At 40.2% G+C, this 14,171-nt stretch overlaps 1 protein-coding gene across 5 annotated transcripts in view; it reads right to left on the bottom strand.

Moving 5' to 3' along the window:
* Nucleotides 1–14,171, bottom strand: part of LOC126299616 (inner nuclear membrane protein Man1) — a 315,326-nt gene that overhangs the window by 203,260 nt on the left and 97,895 nt on the right. For 4 of the 5 annotated variants that reach the window (XR_007552835.1, XR_007552834.1, XM_049991653.1 and 1 more), the window contains one exon: nt 9,900–10,093. Coding sequence is in view for 3 of the 5 variants with exons in the window: in XM_049991653.1 (XP_049847610.1) it covers nt 9,900–10,093 (194 nt within the window). In the remaining 2 variants the exon portion in view is untranslated. The remainder of the gene's footprint in view (nt 1–9,899; nt 10,094–14,171) is intronic. The other variant, XM_049991654.1, reaches the window with a different exon arrangement.

Consider the following 14,171-nt stretch of genomic DNA (forward strand, 5'->3'; position numbering starts at 1 on the left):
ATGTCCTCCATCAATCCCACCTGGTAAGGATCCCACACCGCGCAGCAATATTCTAACAGAGGACGAACGAGTGTAGTGTAAGCTGTCTCTTTAGTGGACCTCTTGCATCTTCTAAGTGTCCTGCCAATGAAACGCAACCTTTGGCTCGCCTTCCCGACAATATTATCTATGTGGTCCTTCCAACTGAAGTTGTTCGTAATTTTAACACTCAGGTACTTAGTTGAATTGACAGCCTTGAGAATTGTACTATTTATCGAGTAATCGAATTCCAACGGATTTCTTTTGGAACTCATGTGGATCATCTCACACTTTTCGTTATTTAGCGTCAACTGCCACCTGACACACCATACAGCAATCTTTTCTAAATCACTTTGCAGCTGATACTGGTCTTCGGATGACCTTACTAGATGGTAAATTACAGCATCATCTGCGAACAGTCTAAGAGAACTGCTCAGATTGTCACCCAGGTCATTTATATAGATCAGGAACAGTAGAGGTCCCAGGACGCTTTCTGGATGCGAGCATACACCCTGTGACTGGTTTTACGGCGGATGTTCCGTGTGTGGGCACAATTACCCTCCCCTCCCCCCTTCCACTGTCATCACGTTCATCCATCCTACACAACAACAGTGCAGAGGTTTGGGAGGGAGGGGGGTGGTGGTGTTCAGAACATGAGGTGCCACACACAAAAGTTGGCATTAATGAGGGCTCGCTGCAATTCACAAAAACGTACAGCAGGTACTCCTCAAGAGACCTTGCCTCTCCCTCCAGCACTGCAAGTTATTAGCTCAAATCATTCTGATAGCTGTGACACTGCATCTGTTCCAGTGCAAGCTCTTTGTTTTCTGTGTTTTGGGTGGTGATAGCATGGACCGAAACAAAAATCTAGTAAACATGGGCTCGAAAATACATATCTTCAGTAGAAGAGATGTGTTTCACAATAGCAAACATGAACAAGTTCACATAGATCTTAAGATATGCACTTTAGAGATGATGTTTACTAGACAACTTTCTCTTTAACTCCATACTATCTCCTCCCAAAATATGGAGGGCAAAGAGCTTGTGGGAGAAGAGGTCCACTGTCAGATATACCAGAATAATTTTCACTTATAACTTGTGACACAGTCATTTCCAGACCAGGGTCTCTTACCGCAAATTGATACATTTACCTTTCTCCATCATCAATGAAAGTTTGTAACATCACCACAGAGTCACCCTGTAATAATGAATGTCACATGAGAGTATCAGTAACAATCTAAAATAATTCACATATTGCAGAATCTCATTGCACAAACAGTAAAATCATTCAATATGTGCAAAATAAATGAAAGACAGAATTTGTACCGTATGAATAGCTCAGTTTGAGCCCAAAGTCCAGCTGACAGTGAAGCTTACTAGACACAGCCAGCAACTGAGCTGTAGTAATGGCCATGAAATCTGCGGGTACATCCAAGTGGAATTTAAGAAAAGGGACAATTAAAAAATATAGGTTTCCTCAAGTTAAAAGTCCGAACACTGCAGTGGTTTATCATGCATGACGATATTGAAGGTGGTATTTTCTTACATTTCTCCAACCTTTGGACAAAGTTACCCAGCCAGCTTTCCAACATATTCAAATCACAGAGCATCTTGGCATTTTGAACATTAACAAATCATTGCAAGGTAGTGAGTGTGAGTGTGAGTGTGTGTGTCTCAACAATGAACAAATACCAGCAAAGGAGGACTCCACTGCTTCAGCAAAACTGTCTCATCAACTCAATGGCAATATTTCAGCAAGCATACAACATGAAAGTTCATTGCTTGTGGTCTTTAAGATGGACAACCATCTCAATGTGCCAACAACAACATTAAGGTCATAAGGAATTTCATTTTGTACAGGGAGGGAGGCTGTAAACTATCAAACTGTAAAGACAACAGGCATCTTTGGATTAATTATCTATGGAATTCTTAATGGTTTCTTTATTTGTCAATTTCTTTGTCCTTTAGATACCACACTCTCTCAGAAGAGTAACAGAAGAAAAGAGGTAACATGCAGTAGCGTTACAAATGTTCAAGTAATTTTACAGAGATTATTCCTCTACTTAAGCAGCTCCACTAAATGGCTGAGCAAAGATCATTACATCATTTTGACAGCCTGGCGAACCTGAAAGAATGTCAGCCTATGACACAAATTGCCAAGATATAGTCAGGATAAATAAAAGAAGGTATCATAAGAGACAACCATATCTTCTTCTTCTTCACTTGAACCTATGATGCCAGACCACACCACCTCAATTTCTACAATACAATGCCCTGTAGCAGATATGCCTCTATCTGCACTAACTGCCACAGCAAAAGTATGTCAATCATTATCACAGATGGAACAACTCTCAACACTGGAGGCAGCATTGTGTCTTCTATCACAATGGCGAGAGACTATCTAGTCACATATGGCATCCATTGGGAGAAAGAATCTTTTCACTTCAATCCTCCTTGGATACAGATTCATCAGGTCTCCAAAATTGGTGGTTGGTTGATTGGGGTTCAGGTACTAAACAGCAAGGCCATCAGTCCCCTGATCCAAGGGTAGTTTATATGGAATTAATGACTTCCACAAATTATGTGTTCTGTTGCTGAAAGTATACAGAACCAGTGAGACTGAGGCACTGAAGGCAATACTGATGCTAGAGCTGAGAAATAATTTACAGAGAAGGGTATGAACAGCAAGAAAAACCCCACCCCACATCTGACACCCCAACCCCTCCCCCACCCCCCCGAGCTCAGTGAATGGCAAAGACAGTTACAGAGCAAAGAATATCTTCAAGTCGACTAATTCAGAACAGTGAAAGTGAGAAAGCTAAAAATGTAATGGACGTCAGTTGGACCATGAATAATAAGAACACAAGATGAGAAATAGGTAAGGCAGCAGGTGGGTGTCAACAGAGCTCTTCATGTGATGAGAGTGGTTCCACCGACAGCTGTCTCACCCCTGCCCCAATATAGTCAAGGGGTTACACAGCACCCACTATTCAACAGAGTGCTACCTCTAAAATAGAAAATATGGTGCACCAGAAAAAGTCTTCAATTCTGTCATTCATGAGAGCTTTAAAAAGAAGAAGAAGAAGAAGAAGAAGAAGAGGAGCAACATCAAAGGAGGGTTTGTACAAAAGTATGTACTAGCCAGTTGTCCGTTTAGGAAACCTTTATAAACAGTGTCAGTGATTACTCAAAAGCAATATTACTTTTTTCACAAGTATGGCAATTCAGATTTGGGACGGCTGTGTACATACTGTTCTCAATTTGATGGTGATCACTAAACTGAATGATATTCCTCTCCGTCAAGTCTGGCATCCACAGTTAGCATCAGTGTATGCGTCAAAGGCTAACAACACAACTGGTTCGAACATGTAAGTACACTAAGCAGTCACTTAATGCACTAAATTTTGTATGGGGGGGAGGGGGCAGAAAATTTAAGCATGTTCTCACTTTTACTTTTCTGAATTTGCCAACTTGAAGATGTTCGTCGTTGTGTAACTGTCTTGTAATCAGTTTTGCCTTCTGACCATCATATTGTAAAATAATTACTCTTGTGGTCACACAAGAATGGGTCATGAAGACCTGTCTAACAATGATGCACTTGGTCAACAACACTCACATAACTGAAGGAGTGTTGTTATGAGTTCATTGCTATGACAACAGATAAATTTCAATTCTACCCAGCACTAAAAGAGTTGCAACACTCAAGAAACAATTTGATAACTTCAATGGCATATGATGCAGTTTGCTTCTGATCCATCTATGTAAACTGCTAAACATGTTGCATGTAAAATACTTTCTGTAACTAAAAAAATTCAGCTTATTTTAATTTGGTTCTAGTTTCACAGTGAAATGATGGCACAATTAAAAAAACTACTAAGACAGAAATTTGCAGCAAAAGTAAAATTAATTTTTCAAGAGTTCAGACCTTCCTGATGTTCCATACACATGGCCAAAAACTGATGGAATGTTACATCCACTGAGAATACTTCAAGAATTACAAACCATAAATTATTCTCCAATTAATGAACTGTCAAACTGAAGAACAATAGCATACAGGACAAATGTATGCTAGCTACTACTGCTGCTGCTGTTGCTGTTGCTGCTAATGATGATAACAACAGTTAGTTACCTTTGAGATTGAACATGGTGAGTTGACGTTAGTCAAGAAATCCTTTAAGATGACAAAGATGTCATTACCAACATCACTGACTTTGAACGAGGTCATTTAATAGGGCTATGAGAAGATACATGTACCTTCTGTAATATTGCAGGAAACTTGAGTGTTGCCAGCAGTGGCCACAAGAATTTATGGTCACAAGACGACGAGCTCCGGTCAGCCATATGGCACTACCGAGAGCATCATGTTCAGTATTTTAGTGTATGGCTCTGGCACATCATACCACATCTGCTACAGTGATCTGAGCAGCAGATGGCACCACAACAACATATTGGTTGCTTCAAGAACAGCTCCAAGCTAGACGCCATGTAGCATGCTTTCGACTGACCCCAAACCACCACTATTTGCAATTCAGTGGTTTCAAGCAAGAGAGCAGGGTGGAGGTTGTTTTCTTCTGATGGAAGGTGGTTTTGCCTTAGTGCCAGTGACAGCCATGTGTTGGTTAGGAGGTGCCGAGCTGACGACCTGCAACCAACCTGCCTGTGTGCTCGACACACTGGAGCACACCTGGAGGTATGGTCCATGGTGCCATTTCATATGACAGTAGGAGCACTCTCATGGTTACCCCATGCACCTTGACTGCAAATTTGCATGTCAATCTGGTGATTCAACCTGTTATGGTGCCATTTGTGGACAGCATTTCAAGGCCTGATTTCCAACAGGATAACACTTGCTCACATACTGCTGTCATACCCCAACATGCTCTACAGAGTGTCGATATGTTGCGTCAGCCTGCTCAATCACCAGTTTTGTCTCCAATTGAGCACATACGGGAAATCTTGGATCACAACTCAAAAGTACCATCCACAACCACCATTAACCGTCCCAGTATCGACTGACCGAGTTTAGTTTAGTTTAGTTATGTCATGTTCCGATAACATTTTCATGATTATTTTATCGATATGATGTGGAATAAGTCAGATTACACGATATATATAAACACACACATGAATAGTGTTAATGTTAATATTACTGAAATTTTTAGTTCTACACCTGCAACTACATTTAGAGGTCCATTTTTTTTTTTTTAATACCAGTTCTGAAACAGAAAGTCATCCATGGAATTGAAGGAGCTGTCCAAAAGAAATGATTTTAAGCTAGATTTAAAATTTGATCTGCTACCTGTCAGGCACTTTATGTTGTTGGGCAAATGATCAAAGATTTTTGTTGCTGAATAATGTACTCCTTTTTGAGCAATTGACGGCTTCAATAACGGATAGGAAAGGTCATTTTTCCTCTAGTGTTGTACGAATGAACATCACTGTTCTTCGCGAGTTGAGATGGATTATTTATGACTAATTTCATTCGCGAATATACGTACTCTGATGGTGCAGTTAAAATACCTAACTCCTTGAATAGGTGCCTACATGACATCCTCGGGTGAACACCACTAATTATTCTCACTGCTCTCTTTTATGAAATCAATACTTTATATCTAAGTGGTGAGTTACCCCAGAAAACTATTCCATAAGACATTATTGAGTGGAAATATGCAAAGTAGGTTAGGAGGCTGATCTGTTTATTACCAAGACTAGCAATTGTACGAAGAGCAAAAGAAGCTGAACTTAATTGTTTGAGAAGCTCACTAATGTGCTTCTTCCAGTTCAAGTTGTCATCAATGTGAAAACCCAAAAATTTGGAGAAATCTACCCTGTTAACTGAGCCCTGTTCATATACTGCATCAATTGTCAGTATGACTATTTGGTGTACATAACTGGATATAGTGAGTTTTTTCAGAATTAAGGGAGAGTCCCTTTTCTGATAACCACTTAATAATTCTTTGAAAGACATACTTAACAATATCTTCAGCTGCTTTTTCTGGAATGGGATTTATTATAACACTCGTGTCATCTGCAAAAAGTACTAGTTCTGCTTGCTGAACGTTAAGTGATAGGTCACGCATATGAATAAGGAACAGCAGAGGACCCAAAGTTGAACCCTGTGGGACTCCCTTTGTGATAACTCCCATTTGCTAGAATTTACCACCCTCCCAACATTATTTGTGTTATTCAGCACAACTTTTCGCTTTCTGTTCACTAAGTGTGATTCAAACCAGCTGTGTATATAGCCTTCAATACCATAAAACCTGAGTTTTTCCAAGAGTGTGACATGATCCACACAGTCAAATGCCTTGGAAAGATCACAAAAAATACCAACTAGCGATAATTTGTTATTTAAGGCTTGTATTATCTGATGGATAAATGTGTAGATAGCATTCTCAGTCAAGTAACCCTTCCAGAATTCGAATTGTGACATGCTGAGTAAATTATTTTCACTTAAATGTGAGACTAATCTTGAATACATAACTTTTTCGGATATTTTAGGAAATGAAGTCAGCAATGAGATTGGTCTATAATTAATAAAGTCACTTCTGTCCCCTTTCTTATGAAGAGGTTTAACAATTGCGTATTTCAATCTGTCTGGAAAAATTCCCTGTGCCAGTAAAGCTTTACATATATCACTAAGGACTCCCCTCATTAAATTAGAACAACACTTCAAAATTCTGTTAGAGACTCCATCAAGACCACACGAGCTCTTGTTTTTCAGTACATAATTCCCTTAATTTCAGTGGGGGATGTTGATGCTATTTCTAAAGGCCTAAGGTCCTGGGGAACGAAATTTTTTAACTTTTTTTTTTTTTCAACTGAACCCTTTAACCCTATTTTTGCTGCTACATTCAGAAAGTGATTGTTAAAAATACTTGCAACTCATGAATTATCACTCACATCATCATCATCATCATCATCATCATCATCATCATCATCATCATCATCATCTAGCTTTATTCCTCATCATCTAGCTTTGAATTATCACTCACATCATCATCATTTAGCTTTATTGCTATGGTATGATGTGCACTGTCTGGCTGCCCCGTCTCCCATTTGACAATATTCCATATAGTTTTAATGTTATTATCCACATTATTAATTTCTGTCAGAACAGACAAGCTTCGAGACCTCTTGATGACTTTCCATACAATATTACAGTATCTTTCGTAGTAAGCAAGTAGTGTCGGATCCTGACTTGTTCTGGCCTGTCCATATATTTCCCCTCTTCCTCTTACACGATATCTTAATTCCCTTAGTAATCCATGGCTTACTTGACTTTGTAATGTTTTTTTTGGATAACGTTTCAAGAAAGCAACTCTCAAATACTGAGACAAATTTATGGTGGAATAAACTGAATTTGGCATCAGCATAATTTTCTGTGTATACTTCATCCCATTCTACCTCTTCAAGGCTGCTCTTAAAACTCTGTACCCTGTTCACATCAATAAGCCTCCCTGCTTTGTATGAACCTGCCTGAAGCCTGTACAGTGTTATATGTGTTATTTCCATAAACTGTGCATCATGATCAGATATCCCACTAACAACTGGGTACACATTAATCAATTCTGCCTGAGCACTGTCTATGAAAATGTTATCAATAAGTGACCTACTATCCTGCTGCACACGAGTTGGAAAATTTACAACAGATACTAGATTGAAACAACCAAACAAAGATTCTAGCTCATTTTTCCTATCCGTATCTTTTAAGAAATCTACATTAATATTGCCACAAACCACTAACCGCTTCTTTTTGTCTGACATGTAGCTCAATAATGCCTCTAGATTTTTCATGAATAGCTGAAAGTTACCTCGAGGGGATCTGTACATTGTTACAATTACTATAGAAGTATATTGCAGTAGCAACTCACAATCATATGCTTCAAGGATCTGATCTGCACAAAAACTATTTATTTCAATATTTTTGACTTTGTGTCCAGTTTTTATATATAAGTAGCAACCCCTCCTTTTCCCATGTTGACTCTACATGAACAGGCATGGAACTCCATCCCACAAACTGACATCCAGCACGTGTACAACATAATGCATGCATGTTTGAATTCAATATTCTGGCAGTTACACTGGTTATTAATGTAATAGAACTTCACATTTTCAATGGCTAATCTCGTGCGTAAATTAACCTGTAATCTTGCAATGTTGATTACTTAAATATGCTGTCTAGAAAAATGTATTCCTGAAATTACACTACTCTACGTCAATAATTTTTTGGTGTCGCCATTTTTTTCCATCAGTTAAGTAAATGTTTCTGTAATGCAACGGAAAAGCACCACTTTTTTTATTATTTGCTTGTGAAAAATAATCACTTTATCAGCAGCTGCCAACAGTCTTCAGAAATGTGTGTCCTTGTTGCTCCAGTGTTTTGTTTCCAATATCATCCACCCATCTTCCATTAGGTAGTAACCTCCATCTTGTCTTATCTATTAGAATCCAGAAAAAAAACTTCCTTAGCTACCCGTTTCACTAGGAGACTTTTCATGTTCATTTGTTGTAATTAAATCTTTAGCTTCATACTGTTCCCTGATCCGTTTGTTCACTTTCTTGTCTCTCCTTGAACTTTTGAACCAGCCTCTCTGCACTACTCACTGAGCAACCCTTAATTTTTAAATGGTTTTTCACACTGAAAATCCAGCTCTCATATCCACTAACCATAATTGGTGATGCACATGGACTAGGTTTTCTGTTTCACACACATTGGAAGCTCACTCTTGAAAATATATAATATACCAATATCACTCCAGGCCACACTTTTGTTATTTCTTTTGCTGTGCTGTTTGAGGCTTTCCTGACATAATAACTGCTTGAATGGTTCACTCGTGTTGTGTAACTGTAGTTGTAGACCTGAAGACCTGACACACAGATTTTTCCAAACACCCAATTGCACATAAATACAATGGACATTTTAAGAACTATATATGTGTGATAAATATATGAAAATTATGACAACAGAACGCCATCTGACGTGACACTTGTGAACCATTTAAGCATTTCTTTTGCTAACTAGCCACTCATTGTTATCACCTTCAACTATCCTACAGACAAAAGATTCACCAATTGATTCTATGAATTCTTTGTTAATTTGCAAAATTTTCTTTTCAAGGAGTTGATTAAATAGTTTATATTGTCAATTTTCAGACCTAAATTCAAAGTTGCTCTGTTATGCCCTTCAATTTGTTGTTTATCTGCACTAGAAGCATGCAACACAATATCAACAAAATGGACATAGATTCTGCATGTTGATTACTAGTTTTCCAAGTTTAGGGATATGAAAACTTCCTCAATGACAGCTAAGAATAGTTTTGACAATATGGAATATCACTGTCCAACTCCTGTTTCAATTCTGAATTTCTCTCTATCCTGAAAAAGAACAACTGAAGCTTAGCACTGTCATTTATTGTTCCAAATACCCTCTTGCATGTAAATACAGAGAAAACTTTTAAGAGTTATGAATGTGTAGTAAACAAACGAAAATTTGGGTGAAGCTAAGACACAACCCATCAGTTGCCATCTTGCAACTGCTTCATGACCTGTCAGCAGAGACAAAAATTCACCCAAAAAGTGTTGATGAAATATACTGTCTAGCATTATGAGCACATAGTAGAGCAGAGGATAGCACATGTTATTGGAAATGCTTTCAGGGCTAAACAGATTCTGGAAAGTGGTGGCAGTGCAGTAAATATGTAGTATACACCAACCAACAAATATTCCTAAGTATCAGGACCTGAAATGAAGCATTCTCACACTTGTAATTTACATAAAGTATTTAAATCTACTCAAGGTATCATACACAGCACCATTTAAAAAAAATGGTATCCACATATAAGAATATTGCCTCAGATTCTATTTCTTTTCAGACTTACCTGTGTGACTCCTATATGACTTAACTCTTCCTAGAGCTGCATACGATACTCCCAGGCCAAGGAAAAAAAGCATCACAATCAAAACAAGTGTCTTCGGCACAACTTGACAATTTCGTGAAAACCAATTCCTCTCTTCTGTTGTCGGGAAACTTTCTATAGTTCTGTTACCTTGTCGTTCCAGACTGCCAAACCTGCTGACAAAAGAAATAACGATATAATTCTGTTGCAATTTCTGTGAAGTGAGTGTCAAGACTCACTAAATGATTACTGTACTTTACAAACATATATTAATGCTGTAATATTTCATTCAAAACACCAATGACAAAATTTTACAAGGAGTACCTACTGATCAAGTAGCCTTTAACAGAAAATGACCGTGAAATATCCTTATGTCAATTCTCGTTTCTTCAAAACTGTAACTGGGGTATTTACTGTACAGAGCATGAATAAAAAAAATACCACTTCATCCACACATGCATAGAAACAATTTACAGGTAGTATCAGATGATTGCAAATTCTTCATGGAGTACACACATTATCAAATAAAATTACTAAAATTCCTTCTAGAATTTAAGTTCTCTCCTGGACCCTTCATATAACCAGGTGTTTGTTGCTGTGATTTCCAGTCCAAAGACTAGTTTGACGTCACTCTCCGTGACAGTCTATTCTGTGCAAGTCTCTTCATCTCAGCATAAATACTGCAACCTAAACCCACTTGAACCTCCTTACTGTAGTCATGCCTTGATCAGCCCCTGCAATTGTTGTCCTACACTTGCCTCCATAGCTAAATTAACTGTTCCTTGATGCTTCAATGATCTGACCTATTAACTGATCCCTTCTTTTAATCAAATTGTGCCACAAATTTCTTTTTCCTCTATTAGATTTAGTATCTCTTCATTAGTTATCAGATCTGCCCAAATAATCTGCATTCTTCAGTGGCACCACATTTCAAATGCTTCTATTCTCTCCTTGTCTGTAATATTTATGTCCAAGTTTCACTTCCATGCAAAACTACGCACTCCAGACATAGACTTTCAGAAAATACTAACATTTAAATTACCTCAGATTTAAGATATTTCTCCTTTCATAAAAGTGTTTCTTGTCATTTCACGTCTGCTGTTTATATACTCTATTTCTACCATTAGTTAGCGGTCTAAATACCTTTTTAGCTTCCTAGAGGTTAATATCAATACATGGTTTAGCCTATCAGACTTATTGCTTGGCCATCCTCACTGGACTCTACTGGATCTTCTCTTTCCACCACCGGACTGCAGAGGAAGCAACACTGCTTTGTGTGAGTGCCCCAGTATTAGGGGTGCACTTTCACGCACACCCTGGGTCGAATCTGGGAGTACATCACAGTGCAACAGGAGCACAAGCTGATTCTGGTAGTAACTGAATGAAGGATACTGTGCAGACACAACAACCAGCTTTGGTTGCAGCACTCCAGTTAGATGTCTCCATCATTCAGAAGGTCACCACAACAGTGACAATCTCTGCACCAGGCCCTACAACTGCTCATCACAGATGACTGGTGTCTCTTCTGTCCATTCCACCGACAACAAGCCCAAGGGACACTGATCCAGCACATCCAGGTCTGGTGGTTTCAAGGATCAGTGTCCATGGGGGTTCCCTGTAGGAGTGGGATGGAAAGAACAAACACCCATCATCTGCACAACACAGCATTAGTGTGGCTTCTTCCGAAGTTCCCACACAGCCTCTGGAGCCTCTAGCTCTGGTTCCACCACCACTATCTAGGGACTAAATTGTTGATCTGGAACTGATAATAGGGACTTCCTCAAGCAACCATCCACTGCCACCTAACTGTCCTCTCCCACACTCGCAGAGGTTGTTTTGGCCCTATGTGATGATTCAACAGGGAGGGACCTCATAACCCCACTGGTATTGGTGGAAGATGTGTAACTATCAACAAGCGAAGAAAACACTGAGAGGGAAACATAGCATCTCCTGCCTATCTAGCCAACTGATTTAAGTCTGAGCGACCATAAGTATGGTCTCATTCTCTGTGAGTCAGTCGACATCGTGTTCTGATCTGACCAATGTTTCCCTAGAGGACAACACTATATTTACAGACCCCGCCAATAACAAAGACTGTTCTTACTGTTGTGCATGTAGACAACATCTGTGTGTGAGATTGCTTGAGAATAATCATTGTATGACACCTAAAGACTGATATATTTATTTATGCACGCGAACTAACTAACTATTATGGCTAACCTCATCACCCTCTATCAATATCGCTATGCATGCGTTACTATATTGCAATTGACCTCATGCTGTGTGAACTACGAATTAATTGTTGAAGTTTTTTTCTTTTCTTGTGGCTCGGGACTTTGATTTTCTTGTGGCGCAGGACAATCACTTTATTTTATTGTGAACTTGTTGACCTTTGTTTCGTGCTCCAGTGAACTTATTCAAATGCAATAAACAACAGCTCACATAGAAGTGTCTCTCCCAAAATAAAATATGTGATTCCAGTCAATTTACACTCCTGGAAATGGAAAAAAGAACACATGGACACCGGTGTGTCAGACCCACCATACTTGCTCCGGACACTGCGAGAGGGCTGTACAAGTAATGATCACACGCACGGCACAGCGGACACACCAGGAACCGTGGTGTTGGCCGCCAAAACCGTAGGATCCTACGCAATGCCGTAGGGGACCGCACCGCCACTTCCCAACAAATTAGGGACACTGTTGCTCCTGGGGTATCGGCGAGGACCATTCGTTCGCAACCGTCTCCATGAAGCTGGGCTACGGTCCCGCACACCGTTAGGCCGTCTTCCGCTCACGCCCCAACATCGTGCAGCCCGGATCCAGTGGTGTCACGACAGGCGTGAATGGAGGGACGAATGGTGACGTGTCGTCTTCAGCGATGAGTCGCTTCTGCCTTGGTGCCAATGATGGTCGTATGCGTGTTTGGCGCCGTGCAGGTGAGCGCCACAATCAGAACTGCATACGACCGAGGCACACAGGGCCAACACCCGGCATCATGGTGTGGGGAGCGATTTCCTACACTGGCCGTACACCTCTGGTGATCGTCGAGGGGACACTGAATAGTGCACGGTACATCCAAACCGTCATCGAACCCATCGTTCTACCATTCCTAGACCGGCAAGGGAACTTGCTGTTCCAACAGGACAATGCACGTCCGTATGTATCCCGTGCCACCCAACGTGTTCTAGAAGGTGTAAGTCAACTACCCTGGCCAGCAAGATCTCCGGATCTGTCCCCCATTGAGCATGTTTGGGACTGGATGAAGCGTCGTCTCACGCGGTCTGCACGTCCAGCACGAACGCTGGTCCAACTGAGGCGCCAGGTGGAAATGGCATGGCAAGCCGTTCCACAGGACTACATCCAGCATCTCTACGATCGTCTCCATGGGAGAATAGCAGCCTGCATTGCTGCGAAAGGTGGATATACACTGTACTAGTGCCGACATTGTGCATGCTCTGTTGTCTGTGTCTATGTGCCTGTGGTTCTGTCAGTGTGATCATGTGATGTATCTGACCCCAGGAATGTGTCAATAAAGTTTCCCCTTCCTGGGACAATAAATTCACGGTGTTCTTATTTCAGTTTCCAGGAGTGTATTTAAAATTTTCTTAGCACGAAATTTATCTCTCATTTTTATTTATTGAATTGTATTACTGTCAGATTTTTTAAGGAGTAAAATGTGGTAAAAAAAATAAAAGAAAAAAGAACCATGAAATTACCATTCCTGGTGTTCAGGTACCGTATTTACTCGAATCTAAGCCGCACTTTTTTTCCGGTTTTTGTAATCCAAAAAACCGCCTGAGGCTTAGAATCGAGTGCAAAGTAGGCGGAAGTTCCATAAATGCTGGTAGGTGCCGCCACAACTAACTTCTGCCGTCAAATACACAGGGTGGTCAGAATTTTTTTTTTTTTATGGGGGGGGGGGGGCACAACTACAATGGTCATTAGCGCCCTGACTAATTTAGGAATGTACCGCGAGTCACAAGGTAAAAACAGCAACTAAAAGGGACAACACTATAAAAGACGTATTAACAGACATAGGATTAAAAAACTACAGCATAATCAATCGTCCTTAGACAGGTGTGTCAAGTTGATAAAACGAAGAACGCGAGTAGCAGTTCCTGGGTCATCCGCTAAAATGGCATCCAGAGGACATGGCAGGCCAAGATCAAGACGCAGCGCAGTAAAATCCGGACAGGACGTTAAAATGTGGCGGACCGTCAGCAATAGCCCACATGGACAGAACGGCGCCGGC

The sequence above is a fragment of the Schistocerca gregaria genome, chromosome X (assembly GCF_023897955.1).
Source record: "Schistocerca gregaria isolate iqSchGreg1 chromosome X, iqSchGreg1.2, whole genome shotgun sequence".
Classification (NCBI taxonomy): domain Eukaryota; kingdom Metazoa; phylum Arthropoda; class Insecta; order Orthoptera; family Acrididae; genus Schistocerca; species Schistocerca gregaria.